Source organism: Asterias rubens, chromosome 16 (assembly GCF_902459465.1).
Source record: "Asterias rubens chromosome 16, eAstRub1.3, whole genome shotgun sequence".
NCBI lineage: Eukaryota > Metazoa > Echinodermata > Asteroidea > Forcipulatida > Asteriidae > Asterias > Asterias rubens.
The window spans coordinates 8,693,865-8,711,830 of NC_047077.1; the positions used below are offsets into that span (position 1 = coordinate 8,693,865).

At 38.8% G+C, this 17,966-nt stretch overlaps 1 protein-coding gene across 1 annotated transcript in view; it reads left to right on the top strand.

Annotated features, from left to right (window-relative positions):
• The first annotated feature begins 625 nt into the window (after positions 1-625).
• Positions 626-17,966, top strand: part of LOC117301089 — a 36,235-nt gene continuing 18,894 nt past the window's right edge. Inside the window, exon 1 of the mRNA XM_033784972.1 lies at positions 626-3,661. Within this exon, the coding sequence (XP_033640863.1) occupies positions 1,403-3,661 (2,259 nt within the window). The 5' untranslated portion in view covers positions 626-1,402. The remainder of the gene's footprint in view (positions 3,662-17,966) is intronic.

The window sequence follows — 17,966 nt, forward strand, 5'->3', positions numbered from 1 at the left end:
CTTTGTACCCCGGCAATAAGGCGATTGATGTTGGCTTTAGGTCCTAGGAACATGAAGGGCATATCTAATGGGGCGGTTTAAAAACCATAACAGCAAGAGGCTTTTCCATTGAGTGCCGATGCATTTCCGTTTGGTGAGCGTTGGTGCGTGGAGTCCAAGTGCATACCTTCTCTTCTTTGAGATAATTATGCGAGTTTCTGCTCCGAGATGTTTTTGCTGCAAGTTTTCATGGAGTTTGCAACCTCTACTGTGTTGCTTTAATATTCACAACCTCAATGACTAACTGCAGTTGAGTTGTGTATTGTCCACAATGCAGCACTGAACTTTAAACAAGTTTGTTTTACACAAGCACTCCTCTGTCTGCGGTTGGGGTACGTCAGCAAAACCGACATTAACGGAAACATAAGCGGTTTTCATTTGTTTGACTGGGAACTGACGTAGTTATCAGCATATTCAGAGCCAACACGTCTTAAGAATCATGTCTCATGCAAAACTTGCGACTGGTGCGCAGCTCATTTCTGCTTAGCAGACTTTTATTATTAAGCAATTTTTTTCTGCTTAAGCAGCTCTATGAAATTGGACCCTATTATGCGATGCATTATGTTGTACATATAATATACGTACATACATCCATTACAATGGACTAAATGTGGCATTTCACCAAGGTTTTCCCAAGGACATTGACACGCGTACATTCCAGACTACCGGCCCTGGACGACACTCGCTGACCCCTGCGATGAAAATACGATCCCTCCAAAGCAAAAACACGTCATACTGCTGGAACCACCCTATGCTTGAATTGAACCATACTTGAACAGATGTCACTTATAATACAGCAACAAGTGCATACGTGTACGCTCCCATAGTTGCGGGGGCTTCATACAGTTGCGCCAGTCAGTGAATATTACTAGTGGAATTTTGTTGCTGGTACTTGCGAATACTTGTGCAACAATCAACAACAAACATGAGTGTGGCCTCTGCGCAAGCCGGACTTGTCTATTGGGTAGCACCCATAGAGGTAGCACCACATGGGTGTGATGTACGGCGCTAACACCGCATAATCTGTTAGTACGTTCACTGGAGTGCATAGTCTATTCACTCAGCCGTAGATGTGTGTAGTAAACAGTGGGAGCTCAATCACAGTAGCTGAATAGAGTGTGGAATTCGGACTACAGCTACACATAAATATGCACCACATGCAGCAGTGGTAATGCACATGGAGTGACCGAGTGTATACTTTGTGTACACGGAGTTCAGTTCACCCTCCACGGCTCGGTTATCAGTAACGCCTTATAAATCAACGAGCGACCTTGTCTGACAATAATATTCATCAAGAACACAACTAGGCAGTGACTTCGCCGACGCGTGAACTTGCGAGAACATGAAGTAAAAACGGTGGAAGATGCAAAGGGTTGACTCCAACGAGTGGCCACAATTTCGAACCCACACAACACCCCCTTTTCTGGATCCTGAAAACTCGACTACTTCGGATGAGTTTACCGGCAAACAGGAAGTTATTGTGTGCAAAGAGGACACGTTAGCGGGGATCGTAGGTCGGAAGAGCGGCGACGAGTTACAGAATTACTCCGGGGATAAACTTACACTTACAGACATAACACCAGCCGGGACTTGGACTAGTATCATTGGTAGTGACCTGGGTGAACGCAGCCAGCAAATCACGGGAAGGCATGATCGGAACGCGGGGAGTTGGGGCCTGCAAGGGGTAAACACGCCAGCCGACTACCCGTCAGACTACGGCAATCAGACGGTACAGGGCACTGGTATCAAACATGGTATGCAACCAGGTTATTATGTCAATGTAGACTCATCATCCCATCTTATGATTGGAAACAAAGCGGACGGGCGAGCAGAGGAGATATCACTATGTAAGATGGATACCAGTACAGGCTATAATTCCAGTGATAACCGGAGGGATTACGTAGATAATTCGCGCCAGAATGGACTAGACGAAGACGAGGAGGATTATTTCGACTCTGACAGGGATGATGATATTAACTTGGTTCACTTATTACGCCGTCGGGCACAGCAGGAGCAAGAAATCACGTCCATTTTACAGCCCCCGTCGAGCATGGATTCATCAATGTATGTCACATACAGTGACCTTTCCTCTATATTCGGAGGCGAATTATCGGAGGAGGACCATGACACAATTTTCGCCGGTAACCTTTCCACGAGCAGCGAGGAGTTAAACGCGAATAATTCCAGCTCTGCGTCGAGCTATGGTGTCATCCACAAAGTGCGAGCTACAAACTTGAATACGCGGCTAGCCAAATCGACTGAATCCATCCCTACGCAAGTCGACTGCGAGCGACAGCGAGCGGAGGAAAACTCGGAGCCTTTACAGCGATCTCGAAGCTTGGAGAATTTAAACTTGTTGCGAGTTAGTTCATCGGGGGCGCCGTCATGCGACGAGTTCTCATCAACACGGCCGGCCGTAGTAAATAATAGTAATTATGCAAGCTGCATTGAGAATATTAATGCACGGTCGCCGGCACGGAGCGCCTGCGCAAAGCGGCGATTAATTACGGCGAAGGAGAACGTGTGCGAGAGTGTGGATATTACGAGAGGGGTCAGAACAGACCAGGGAGACGGAGATACACCCGTGGAACGCTCGTTCGCAGACGAGGTGCGATTGTGTGCCCTCCCCGTCTATATCCCACCTGCTTCGGACAGGATGTATCACCAACACCATCGGGTGCCTTCTCCCCTCATGGAGATGGATGAAGACGAAGATGAGGATGAAGCATCACAAGGAGGTGTTGAAGAGAAACATAAAGAGGTCACGGGTGCAGGGGAGGACAAAGCACCACCGAAGCCAAGACGAGGTGAAGAACGTAGTCTCCTATCCGAGGAGGAATCAACCAATGAGATGGTGAAGAGGGTGTCATCACCTCGTGGTGCGGAGATTGCAGCCGAGAGTGATGAGACCGTGGAGGATGAACCACATGATGTCAAGGATAAACATAGGACAGGTGACGAGAGCATAGAATCCAAGATGGCGGCCCCCAACATCAATGTGCCGCAGATCATTGAAACTCTTGTGGAGGATGATGAAGACAATGAAGGGGAGAGAATTGTTCTCCAGCTTCAGTCTCGTCTTGCTGCTGTCGAGAAACTCGCTCAAGATCTCTCGGATCAGAATGGTAAACTGCAGGAGGAGTTAACGGAAATGCAGCTTGAAGTGGAGGAATCACAAGATAAATACAGGGAGGGCGGGGACATTGAGGAATATCGCGACATGAAGATGGAACTCGATCGCGCTGTCAGAGACTGCCGTATCATGCAATATCGTCTTCGTAAAGCTGAAAGAAAGAACGAGGAATTTGAACAAGATCGTGTGCAGTGGGAGGATCGCTTACGGGCCAGCTCGGCGGGGATCCCCACCCCTTTGCTCTCTGGCTCCGCTGTGAGCTCCGGCGACTCGTCCCCGGAAGATACCCGGGTCAGTGAGATTGCCGAGCTCCATCAAGAATTAAGAACAGCCAAAGATGTGTCCATAAGACTGCATCAAGAACTTGAGATGATTGAAGAGAAAAGAGCCAAGACGGAGGAAGAGTGTCAAAATCTGAGGAGGAAATTAGTGGATTCGGAAAATACTAAGAAAGAGATGAGACGGGATTTGGAGAAAACACGTACAGAGGTAAGAGAAATCTTGTTTAAAAAAAGAAAGTATTCTGCCTCTGACAAATATTATTTACCCAATCCTTGCACGTGTAAATTATAATTGTAAGCTATGTAACGCTAGTAAACTGTGTGGTTTTAGTAACCCAATTTTGTAAACAAATAATGTCATAAATTTACTTTTGTTGTGAATGGTAGCGAGCACAACCAGTTGAATTTCCAAATGGAGCTATACTCACACCTCAACGACACATTGGAAAGAAATGTTTTATGGACATATAATGAATAATGGGGTTAAATTTTAGAATTTTATAAACAAGTAGGTTGGTTACTAACCAAACGCAGTAACCTACGCCAGCTAGTGTTACAAGAGAGCCCTTTTAACCCCAGTGATTTTTAACAAAACCACTGACTTTTCCTATGTTTAAAAAGCTGAGGTCGTGCATAAATCATTAGAGTGTTGAAAGTAGTTTATTTTCCCTTCAAAAGACCCCTGCTCGATATTATGTTTGAGAAGTCAAACAAAATATAACGACCAGCAAATATAAAGACCGCGAGAATTACTTACAGTCTATACGCCACTATGGCATTGAAGTAATAGTCTTTATGGGAAATTTGATTAATAAAAAGTAATGACCACAATTTCACTCATTAGTAATGTCTAGCCGCCGCCTATGCCATTAAGTTATCATTACCTCGATAACGTGGCCATCTTCTTCCCCATGTAGCCCGAACCCAGACTGAAAGTGAATAATACTCGGTCTAATTAGTATTCAAAATGAGACCTAAGAAACACCTTTGTCATTGGGTGTGAAACAGACCTGGGCGGCAGGGGAACCTTCAGTTTGCAATGGGGCACTCCCATTTGCTTTTTTTGAGATATTGTGGGCACCAAGGCCAAGACCAAGGCAACGGAAGCCATGGCCTTCAAGGCCCGATGAACTGAACCCGAAAAATTGTCACTCTAAATGACTTGCATAATGCCGTTCTATACACGGTCGTGAATGTTTAGCAAGAATTGTGTTGGTTATCTCTTTGAAACACTTCTTAGCATACAGTAAATCTTGAAATCACAAGGGGAATGTCATTATAGGTAAGCACAAATCCTCTTACATCATGCAGTTCGCGAATCTGTCTTCACTGCTTGTAGTCCTACTAATCAACTAATCCATTCAAGGATTACAGGTCAATTTTGTTATTTATTAAATTGACTTCAAAATAAATAAAACATGTGCGATGTGTTGTAGGCTATTTCAATTTGATTTGAGTTTGTGCATAATTTCAACTTGAAAAGTGCACATCTCATAAGGTCATCATATTCTCGTATAACGTAGAAGGAACATTCTTATACAAACAGAGAGGGGGGGGGGGTGTGCAATACAACCATAAAACCGAAGACTAGATTAAAAAAGAATTTTTTTATTTTGTTTTCAAATGTATTATATGCAAGGTTGAATATACATGTAGCCCCCTTATGTTAATAGATTCGTTGTAGCATGAATTGGATAGTTTGTTCACCTTTTCCGTTGTAATGTAATGTAGGCCTGGACTGGAATTTCATCTTTGAAAGGGCAAAGCCATTTTCATTTTGCAAATCGTATACGTCCATTGTAAAGTATCTAAAAGTTCATATGATGAGAGACGTTTGAAGGGGTACCAGGGCTGCAAGACAAGGGGCAACAGAAGCCATGACCTCTGTGACCTCTTGGTAATTTCAGGCTTGACTGGTTGCTATATAATTAAATTTGTATGAAGTAATACACTTTGCGAAATATTTAACATATCAATTATCAATAACCTTTGAGTTGTATTCATAATGATTTCAACAGAGTGGTGTCGATGTACTTTTTTTGTTATTTTATTTAATGAATATGCAGTAGGCATATGCAAATTCGCAGCTGCATTATGAACCTGTAATTATCAGGTATGAGTGGGTGAAATTGCTCGTAGCGCTGCAACACGAAAGCTCTTCACCATTTAATATTGACACCCAAAACCGCAATCCAGCAGCTTGCGCGTTAATTATGATTCGTGTTTGAAAAAAAAAAACACCAACAAACATTCAACTTAAAAATGTCCATGATCATCATCTGAACCACGAATTGTATGAGTTCATTCTCAGAGGATTTGGGTACTATTAATTTTTTTGTAGAACACAAAACACAATGTCCACAGATTTTCATTAAACTTACACGGTTTGATGGTGGAAAAGCTTCCTTCAAATACTTGCTGAGGTGCTGTATTTTTTTAAATTTTTTTTACATATTTTTTTTTAGAATGAGTAAAACAATGTCACGAAAATTACTTAGAAAATGCTGAACACTATTCTGCTTTGAAAAAATAGTAAGGAAGGCTGTCACAGATGGTACACTATTATTGCGTTTTGATTGGTAATCTTAATCTGATAAGCAATATTGTTCGGGATGCAGATTCATAAATTAAGACCAAGTTGTAATTTTTTACAAATGAAAAATTCTCACATAATTGCGAGTAATTTCTACCTGCGTACAAAAAGTATGCCTGATCTCTCTTCAAGCACAATTCCATTGTGACGGATAGATGGAAATTACTCGATCTAAGGTTAATGACACGGATGAATAGGTTTTTCCACATGTACAAAGTGCACTGAAGCTGATCATTAGAAGAAAAAAAGACTTGTCAAGGAATTGTCAAACGTAAGACAAATTAACCAGAAACTCGGGCCTACAATAACAAGGAGGTCAGGGCCTCGGTTGCCCCATGGTTTTGTCCCTCGCAAAGAAAAAATTCCAGTCTAGGGAACGAATCCAATAGAATAGCAATGACATACCCATCACAGAGTCCCATAGAATAGCAATGACATACCCATCACAGAGTCCCATAGAATAGCAATGACATACCCATCACAGAGTCCCATAGAATAGCAATGACATACCCATCACAGAGTCCCATAGAATAGCAATGACATACCCATCACAGAGTCCCATTGTACTGGTGATTCAGCACATGTTTTCTGTGCTCAGCACATGTTTTTCTGCATGTCAAACTAGTCTGCTTAAACATGTTGATGCAATTGGCCACATATGGCAACATGGTAGTTCAGCCTTTGAGCTCCGCAAATGTCATGGTTTTAAACTAAAATGAATACAATATCAAAGTCCGCATTGTATTTTAACTAAAATTCATATTTTTTGTTCTACTAGTTCATGCGAAACTTGATACCGCCCAACTCTTCATTCATTCACATGTTTATTTCAATATGAAATTAATTCTTTACACGCCACAAAAAAAAACCCTGTTATCGGTAATGTACACATTACATGCTCTACTGATCGAAATTTGATTGGTATTTAAGATAAAACTGGGTCATGCCTCGTTGCCCACCCCCATTGCAAGGTTGATGAGTTAAGAAAATATAGGTAAGTGCTTGTTGACATAGTTGTTGCTTAGCAGTTTGAACAGTGTACTCACAGAAATGGAAAATGGAAAAATTGTTATATTAATAATGATAACGAGGCTCCTACATTGATTGCTTTATAATGTTCGTATTATTACTCGTTATCCAAATGCCTATAGTTTATACTGGCAAGAAGGAAAATACAGCAACATACACTAAATTGTACACATTTTTGAGGGTTACGATTTTTTGTGTAATTGGCATTAAACTCAAATTCCACTCTCTGTTGCACCATACTCTATGGTTGCATCGATACCTGCATTTAGCAGTGTTCCACACTTGACCTTCATAATTCCAGTCAATGCTTAGTGGTGCATTTAGCATGGTTGATTCCTAATAGTTCCAAGGCTAGAGCGTGAACCAGTTCACTTACAAATGCAACGAGGCCTTCTGCTGCAGAGAGAAGGGGTTTCATTCAAACTGTGTTTTATTTTGATGCATTTAGCAGGGTGCCCATAGGAAACAGACGGTGGATACAAATTGACAACTAATTTTTAACAAGCAAAAAAAAAAATAAAATAAAAAATAATTATCTTTTGCCTGCCCTTTTTATAAGGGTGTTGATACCTTGTGTATATCAAGTTTATGGCCATGACATGAAATCTTACTCACTGCGAGTGTTTATATTAGTATAATTTATCTGTGAGTTTTAGCTTCATTATAATCAAGTTTTTGATGTAAAAAAGTGAAATCACAGAGCAATGCTAAATACGTTTCTATGCTTTCGTCTACTCCCGAGACGAACACTATATTCGCGACTATTCGCTATAATTGTTAATCTATTATACAGACATTATGATGGAAACAGAAAGTTCTGCTTCAATTATCCATCATGGAATTCATTAATCATTCAGTTTCAATGAATACTTAAGAGTCAAGTCCGATCAGGTTTCGATTTAAGTTATTTAGTTACACATACTGGGATATTTCTATGCAGAAATACGCAAACATTTAAAAGTTGGAATGCAAGCTATTTTCTAATTGACACATACAAATGCTCAATACTGTTTCAAGTATTATGCTTTACTCTGGGAATCTCCGACATGATAGACACAAACTTATATTATTCAACACATATAGGACTAGATTTTTGTTGATCAGTTTAATTTTGTTGAAATCCGCTAGCTTTTTACAACGTAGAGTAATACATAAATGAATCGATTAGATATATATAAGTATGTAGGCTAATACCATAAAATGCAACATGCAAGGTTTACCTTCAAAGGTCTGAATTTGTATTGTTTTATACAGTATTTTTTATGTTAATTTTCACGGAAGTTCATAGAATTTGTGAATATACAGGAAATAAACCAAACCATAAAAATTCGCTTCAAAGACAAATAAAATCTTCCTTTGTCTAAACTATCACGCAGCAATAGATTCATGTAACTAACATTGCTTGTGCTGTGATCGCATCTGTGTTAATTTCTCTTCCAGAAAATTAATTTGTTTAGAAATCATTTCTGCTTCACGTCTTTGTAACAAAATTAGACACAGGTCAAGGTCTAATTTCAACCGATACGCGATGACAGAAAATTAAAGGCCACATTTGGTCGATGAAGCTCTTTGTTGTATACAAGATAGCTCATTATAATTTGTACCCAATCTTATATAGACAATGTGCCCTTTGACATCATTATGTTTACAAATCAACCACAGAGTCTGGAAGTCATAGACAATATTAAATAATAATACCATTTATATAGCGCCTTTTCCTAAGGTTACAAAGCGCTCAGAGAATTACAGGAAAAAACAAAAAGGGGAATGCAATCAAAAACCAAGAGGAAAACCACGACTATAGACAGCATTTAGCCAAGAAAGTCCCGTGAAAAGCTGGTCTCTCTTTGACTAAAACTGCAGGCCAAGCAAGGTGAGATTTACTGATTGAAAAATAATGTTTTCAGAGACCTTTGAACATGGTAACAGAGCTAGATCGATTTGTACTCTCTATGGATTGCGGAGACTCAATTTGTATCTCATAGTACTGATACGATGACAAGGGGCACATCTCAAAACATGTTCAGCCGTTACATTTATAACTTATAAATTTATATGGAAATTAGGACAAAAATGTACAATTTCCCATATGACCAGTGCAGTATTTTATCTGTCATAAAGGCCATGGAAAGTGTAAGGTTTCTATTCGTTAATGGATGTTACCGTATAGGCGGATTTCATTGCCAACTTACATGCAATACCAGTATGAGCAAACGAGGAATAGATTTTGTATATTTATTTCTGGATTGAACTTTTAAAGAAAGAACAATTTGCCATCTCCTATGGGAGCCCATTAAAACTAAATGAAACCCTTTGGGACTTTCTCACCTATCGACAGGACTTCCCCACATAAATATATTTGTTTACAGAAATAAGAACCAACAAACATATAAACTATTAATTCGCACATGCAAAGATCGCAGCGTGTTTATCATCACTCTGCAATCACACCTGTGAAACCTATCAACAATCAATGGATAATTTCTTAATTATTATAGAAATGTCTTAACTATGGAGGCGCTGCATAATAAACCATTATGCAAGAAGTGCCCAGCGGAGAAAAAATAAATCGAAGTCGGTTTCGTGACCACTGAGTCACCAGTGCACTTCTTGCCACGGACTCCCCATAGTGAAGTAGTTGTAGCCTCCAATGTAACGGCACCACATGCAATCTTCTATACAGTTCTGTAGTTTAAAGCGATGGTACACATCACTTGAAGCCTATATATACCTGACCCCTCAATGCACCCATATTAACATAGTTGATGCAATTATAGGAGCATGCATTCCACTCATTTGACTTTTAAATGTGTGTTAATTTCCGTGTGTACTGAAGGCTACAGAGTAGATTTACAGTGGGGTCAGGTATAAATATACGCTGGTTTAGATTCCCTTTGGGACTCTAATTAACATATTTTCATCTAATTTGCATAAATACAATGTGGTTATTCTTCTACACGGGATAGTCTGTAGGCTTACCCATCGTGCATGTACGGACGATACGAAAACGAGGAGTCTCTTTGTGTAAAATATCGTGTTGATTACATTATGTTAATGCAGTAAACACTACACATGGCTGTCAGTGTCATTCGTATAGACGTGAACATTGTACACTGACTGGGCCTATGTACACACTGTACATGCACACATATTCACGTGTTAAGTGTAATTGTACGGTGCCCTCATTTTTTTGCTAATACAGAGAATTATACATTTGTTGCATTTTATCTGCACACATACACACTGTTTATTATGTACATGCACATAAATTCACGTGTAAAGTGTACAGACACTATTGGTAACTACTCAAAATAATTATTAGCATAAAACCTTTCTTGGTGACGAGTATATGGGGAGAGGTTGATTGTATAAAACATTGTGAGAAACGGCTCCCTCTGAAGTGACATAGTTTGCGAGAAAGAAGTAATTTTCCACGAATTTGATTTCGAGACCTCAGATTTAGAACATGAGGTCTCGAAAACAACCATCTAAACGCACACAACTTTGTGTGACAAGGGTTAATTTTCTTTCATTATTATCGCGCAACTTCGATGACCGATTGAGCTCAAATTTTCACAGGTTTGTTATTTTATGCATATGTTGAGATACACCAAATGTGAAGGCTAGTCTTTGACAATTACCAATAGTGTCCACTGCCTTTAACCATGCATTTATTTTTAGTTTTTTTGAATTTTTCTGCTAGTACAGAATTTGTATACATATTCTGCATTTTATTTACACAAACCTGTAACCCCGATTCAAAATACCTGCTTATTTTATATAAAAAAATAGTATAAAAAATGTATATCAAAATGAAAATACATAATAGGCCCCGAGCATCTCCCCTCTTGAGTAGTAGGCCTACAACAATCAAAGTAAGTATTGTTAGCATATTTTTAACACAATTAAAAAATATGTATTTTCCTGTCTTCGTATTCTATGCATCTTTTGATCATCAATCATCTTTTAATAACAATATTCTAAAATAAAATTGCATTGTAAGTCGTAATATCTAAATAATAAAACCAATGTGATAAATGTTTTGATGAAGTAAGCCTACAATACATCGTTCAAACTTCACCACAAAGAAATTTGTATATGGTAAAGCAACCCTAGCGGGTTCATAAAGCAGTTTACATTAAATGACAGTTTTTGCTGGTGAAGAATGTTTGCTTAGCAATGCTTTACATTATGATGATATAGACTAGACATGTCTGCAGTTAACCGTGTAACGTACAATGAACACCACACCACAACAGCATACGGTAAGACCATGTAGATTGACAACACACTAAAATTATTTCCCAACCAGTCGTTGTATTAGACTGTGATATTTTAGGAGATTCCCCGATTAATTACTGATCTCCTTGCACCGTCAGACTTTCTTGAAAAAAAAAAGCGAACTTGCCATCCATGGATCATGACCATATTTTAAGGAGTTTTTTTGTATGACACACAACACAAACGTTCACAGATTTACATTAAAATTAAACGGTTTAAAAATAATGATGGTAGAAAGCTAGCTTCCAAGAAAATATTACTTGCTGAGTGAGGTTCAGTAGTTTTTTGAGAAATGAGAAAAACAATTTTCTGAAGACAATCCCTGCTCTGATTCACAAAACGTGACGAACAATGAAGCTGAAACTTCTACAGGTTAATTATATTACATACATCTTCATTCACAGTGATTACGGATTCATGTTTTGGCCCAAAACTTAATATACAAAAGGTATTAACACCATTTAAAGTAATCGTGCTGCATGCATAAACATGGCAAAAAAATAGTAAACCTTTAGGCGTATGCCAAAAATATTTCAACAAAGGGTATTGTATTGATCTTTTGTACACATGCCGCGTGTCTTTGTTAAAGGTCTGTCAACACCAACCCAACCTCCAATGTGAAATTTGCGGAATGCTTTAGGGAAAACTTACAGCTTATTCAATACCCTGGACTTATAATTTTGTTAAGCCGATTTATATTGGGTTTCTGCTGTTGAAGGACTGCTTTATTAGTCTATAGCAAACCATTCTGGAGATGGGATTTTGCCTCACTTAATATTTGAAATGGATTGTTTTGTTTTGAAAGCTTTTGTCAGTGATGGTTAAATTGAAACACGAAGCAGCATGCAATTGTGTTTCACGTCTTTATTAGATTTTTGTTGTCTGACATTAAAGTTTGAATCACAATTAGGTCTGGTGACCCATTCACCTGATATATAGCTACTCTAAATGGTGTGATAATTAATGACTAATTAGTTTTGAAAAACGGTCCTCTTGTTTCAGTTAAACAATTCCCAACCAGTTTGAATCACAAGGTGTGATAACCCATGCACCATAGTACTTTATAGCCAGAGGGGTGTCTCTGTGTCTTTTTGACACCCTGTTCTAAATTTGTGCACCCTGTTTTATCTGTCATACATAGTGAATAATCTTTGAGACTAAAATTTCCAGCACTTTTTACCAAATCATGGCTACGTGGGCTTTACATATGATTGATGATGAATATAAGACGCAATCGCTCAGCCCATGTCTCATTAAAACGAATGCTTTTTGTTTTAGATTTATACTGTGTTTTCGACTGAACTGTGGCGATACGACCCCTTGATTTCATATAATTGAAGTTTTCCTTGATGGTAAGCAAAACTGTCCGCTCGCAAGTGGAAATTTCCCTTCTTTGCTTGGCTCGGGTCAGGGCTAATTATGGTTGAAAAGTTTACCTGGTGATATCCATACATGTAACTTGTCTCACATAACAGGAAAACCACAAGAAAGTAAACCGGTAAGCGGTTTATAGTGGAAAACTGATGTCTCAGGTGCCTTTTGACCATCGTAAATCAATGAAATACAAACTACTTCCAGTTCTATTTAACGACAGGTATTCGCCTTTCCCCCGTCTGTCCCACAAAACTATTACGTTTCCTGTGTGAATCTCTATGGAATAACCTATAAACATTCAGTCAGTGGGCAGTGTTTGTTTTTCTCTGCTGAAATGTTTCGCTTTGAAAAAGTTTTGGACAAGGTTGTGGACTTTTGAAACATTACATTTTGTTCGACATGTTTCTAGGCTGAACTGTGGGTTTGTTGATTATTTTAGTCAGCTTTACGGTATGAAAATTGCCTTTAAGCATGTCTTGAAATTTGTCCCAGAATGTAACCGCGTGACGTCAATACGTTGTGTCTATAAAATAGTGTACACCCACTTAAAGGTAGTGCATAACAAGTGTAAGTAAAACATAAAAGTTCACCGATTTACATAAAACTTTGGTAAAAATGTGGCCATGGTGGGAAACTCCCTTTGAAATGCGTGTAATGCAATAATTGGTAAGATATCACGAGTTAAAAACTTTGAAAACAGTGGAACCATTTAAGGTTTTATTCAAATTTTTCCCGTGACTTCAACGACCGATTTAGCTTAAACTTTTACTAGGTTGAGAGGTTTGTTATTTCATGTATTTGTTGGGTCCCATCAAATGTGGAAGCTGGTCTTTGACAACTACCAATGTGACACGTGATTTTAGTCATAGAGAAAGCTGAAATAAAACTCGTTGCAACCCACGCTCCAACTTGAACCGCCCTGAATGGCCTAAAGAGTATTTCTTAATATAGTCATGGATGATGATGTGATGCCTTCGTGTATAGTTTCATCTTGATTATTATTCTGTTAACTCTCGCACTGATATGGTTCATCCAAGTTAAGGTGATACCCTACATACCAAATTGAGTTAGGCTGATAATTCTCATCACCTCCTCATGTGACAAAAAGTAGACTTGTAGACAAGTCGTTAACTGTCGCGGTGATAGCGTCCCGAGTATTCGATCGTGGAATCTGAATCATTACACCATCACCACGACTCAATCACCGCGACCGACCATTAACAAGTCTAGGGTAGATGCTGTATCTGTGTTGAATTGATACCAGGCATGTTGTCAGATTACATTATGTCCACGTGATCTCTGCCTTGTGCAAACATGACTGTGCAAACATGGCTTTACATGAATGAGAGAAGCACATTGTTAACCTTTAAAGGGTTTAATACCTTTTGTAGGTATTTGTTTTGGGGGAAAACATGAAGCCGTGCTCGATGTGAATGAAGATGTCTGTAATATAATTCACATGAATTTTTTTCCAAGCTAACATTGAGGTAAACAGCATGAAAACAAAACGTCACAGAGAAGTTCCATACATATTGTCATTATCAATGTGCTATGCCTCCGAGGGAAAGTCATTGCAATGATGGACTGGAAGGCGGTTAAAGGCACTGGAAACTATTGGTAATTGCTCAAAATAATTGTTAGCATAAAAACGTACTTGGTAACGAGCAATGGAGAGCTGCTGATAGTGTAACACATTGTGAGAAACGGCTCCCTCTGAAGTAACGTAGCTTTTGAGAAAGAGGTATAGTTTCTCACAAAAATAATAAAAGAAACCTTATTAGGCCTATGCATCTGAAAGCAAACAAAGTAATGCAACAAAGGTGTTTTTTTCTTTCATCTTTCTCTTGCAAAGTCGATGACCAATTGAGTCAAATTTTTCAAAGATCTGTTATTTTATGCATATTGTTAATGTTGGGATACACCAAGTGAGTGTCCAGTGCATTTGTTGAGGTAAACAGTAATGCAGAAAAACAAGACCTTTGTATGTACCAGATAGAAGTTCCATACCTAATGTCATTTTCAATGTGCTATGCCTTCAAGGGAAGCCATTGCAATGATATTGAAACTGGAAGGCGGTTAAAATGGGAGAAGGTCTAAACCAAACCCACAAGTTCTCTTTGTATATCACCGTGATCAATTTATGCCTCTCACGTACCCGCTGTCCATTAGTAGAGTGAGAGAAGCCGCGAGGACGGCCGGGTCACGAGGGGAGCTGTACTTGCGCCAAGAGTTCCGAGGGTTCCGAGCCAAACACTTGGCTGATCAGTTCGTGGCCACAAGCTGCCCCTGGAGTGTCCGGTTGTTGTCAGAAAATCGAAGCTTGCTTTGGGTCCATGTGGTTAGAGAATAGAGGTTTTAAGCAGATGACCGGAGGGCCTGATGTTATAAAGTGCAATGGGTTGGCTCTTGTATATGATTATGCATGGAATTAGACACTATTCATTTAAAAGAGGCATCATTATTGTGTACATCTTGATAGAAATACTTTGTTATCGGTCTATTTTTAAAGCCCCTGATTCTTTTACGGAACTGCCCCTAGCCACTAGGCTAGCTCTGTGGTCTAGTGTTGAGACATCTGCCCCAAGCAATGTGTTTGAATCCCACTCGAGTAATTTGCCCGTGGAAATTACTGACTATACAGTGATTAAAAGGGTGAACACAGAATTATACACGGACAGATTACAAAACAGAATTAGAAACAACTGAATGTTTTTCTTGAGAACGAGATTGTTTGGATCGATGGATTTTGTAAACAACTCACTGTCAATAGTTTCTGGATATCATCTCAATTCAATTCATTATGACGTTTATTCCATACTCTTTTTGGAAAATAGTTCAATATGACAATTTATCAGTTTAACATTTTATCTGTGATTAACCAATCATGTTCAAGCAAAGTCAGAAAGCGACTAATACAACACTAATTCGGATGACTGATTGAAAATTACAGAATTGAACCATCATGAGAGTGTGTTCATGTTGGGCTTGAACTTATATAGACGTGTGTTTACCTCAGCATAATTGCAAACAGATGCATCTGTGGCTCCTCATAATACGCGCTGAAGGGCACATAATGCGTAACATATGCCACAACGATAGACCATACCCATCGGATCGAACTTGACGTAGATATGTTTCGAATACCGATACGGTAACGAATACCTTGGAGTCGAATTATTACATTATATCTACATGCAGTTTTACATGTTGAGTTAAGAGTAAATCATAATCGAAACTGGTATCGGTTACTTTGAAAATAACTGCTTGCAAAGTCTGGGGTCGAAAGAAGTGTCACAAGGCCAGTTTATTAATTTATGTACATGTTTCACATCAATACAACTCGCACAAACTTTGGAGTAAAACAACCTTTTTATTGAAATCAGTTAAGTTAAAAAATATTTTATTTAAGTGAACATGAAAGTGGGAGAACCCCTTGAATGTCTGTCTTGTAAATGTAGAGTTATTGAAACCACGGCATGAGCATGAGTGAGGAGATCTGGCTTTAGATAAATATAATGTTCACCTTTTTGGAGCCCTTGGTGCCTGGCATAGCAATGCTTTACAGATGACATCAGTTGCTGTCACAACATATGTCTTATTTACTTCTCAGTTATTAGCATTCATTGTTCTCGAAACTGGTTGGGTCTAAATATTTTCCGATGTGAAATAATTGGACCAAATCGTTCCTTGTTAGATATTCGGTTTAACACCAGTAAACATTCTTAATTCTCGGACAGGTGTCTCGCAAACTGAACTCAAGAATTTGTTGAATCTACAAAAAACCAGGTCACGTACGTTTTGTACAAGAATGACTCAAAACTGTGATTTGGAACAACTGCAGGAACCGTGTATCTCCAGGGATACTCAGCGGATTAAACTTGTTGGCATCTCGCCATGATTGTGCCCAGGTCTTAAACAAGGATCATCGATCCACAATTTTCTATGAATTCGAAAGTGTTGCATCTTGCAGATCAACATGACAAATTTTGAGTGAAGAACTACAACGACATATTAACAAGAGAAGTCAGTTCATATCTCTCGGGATAATGATTTACTTTATAACTGGTTGTCAAAAGATTTGCAATTATGAGTAAGTCTCCTTGATCAACCCAACAGGGGCAGAACATTCTAGGAATTCAACATTAGAACAGCGTTAAATCTTGCAAATCAACATGACAACTTTTGAGTGAAGAACTTTAAAGTAATGGGAGCTCGTTCTATACCTCTAGGGATAATGATTTACTTAAAGGCAGTGGACACTATTGGCAATTGTCAAAGACTAGCCTTCACAGTTGGTGTATCTCAACATATGCATAAAATAACAAACCTATGTGAAACTTTAGCTCAATCGGTCATCGAACTTGCGAGATAATAATGAAAGAAAAAACACCCTTGTAACACGAAGTTGTGTGCGTGTAGATGGTTGATTTCGAGACCTCAAGTTCTAAATCTGAGGTCTCGAAATCAAATTCGTGGAAAATTACTTCTTTCTCGAAAACTATGGCATTTCAGAGGGAGCGGTTTATCACAAAGTTTCATACCATCAACCTCTCCCCATTACTCGCCACCAAGAAAGGTTTTATTCTAATAACTATTTTGAGTAATTACCAATAGTGTCCACTGCCTTTAACTTGTTGTCAAAATAATCGCCATGATTGTGCCGATGTCCTGGGTTAGGCTCCTAAAGGGCAGAACAATATTCGAAATTATAACAGCTTTGACTTTTACAGATCGAAATGACTCAAGTTTTGGGTGAAGAACTTTTGGGTGAAAGAAATCTTAATTGGGGAACTGAACTTGCTGTCAAATCGCCATGGACCAGGTTGGGGTGGGCTTAGATCATGAATTCGATTACAGAAATTTGCCCAAATGCATTTGAATTTCAACATGTACTTGTAATTGTACTCGTCATGCTGTTGCAACTTATTATTATAATCGTAAAAAGTCACTCTGTTTAATAGTCTGCTTGATAAACAACCGTCACACATCAACGTTATAGTAATGGAAGTGTGGGAAACAGTGATGTTTAAGTTTACCAATGGCTTCCTCCATGGTTTTTCTTGTGATGGCTACGGAATTTTATTGACGTAATATGATTTCACTTTGTATTTGGAAAGTATGTTAACAATATTGTATTAATTCTCCGATCTGTCCATTGGTAAAAGACGGTTGATTCCTTTACGAGAGTTCACTGTCTAAAATGGCGGCTGGCGAAGTTTTTATTTTTACGACGGTA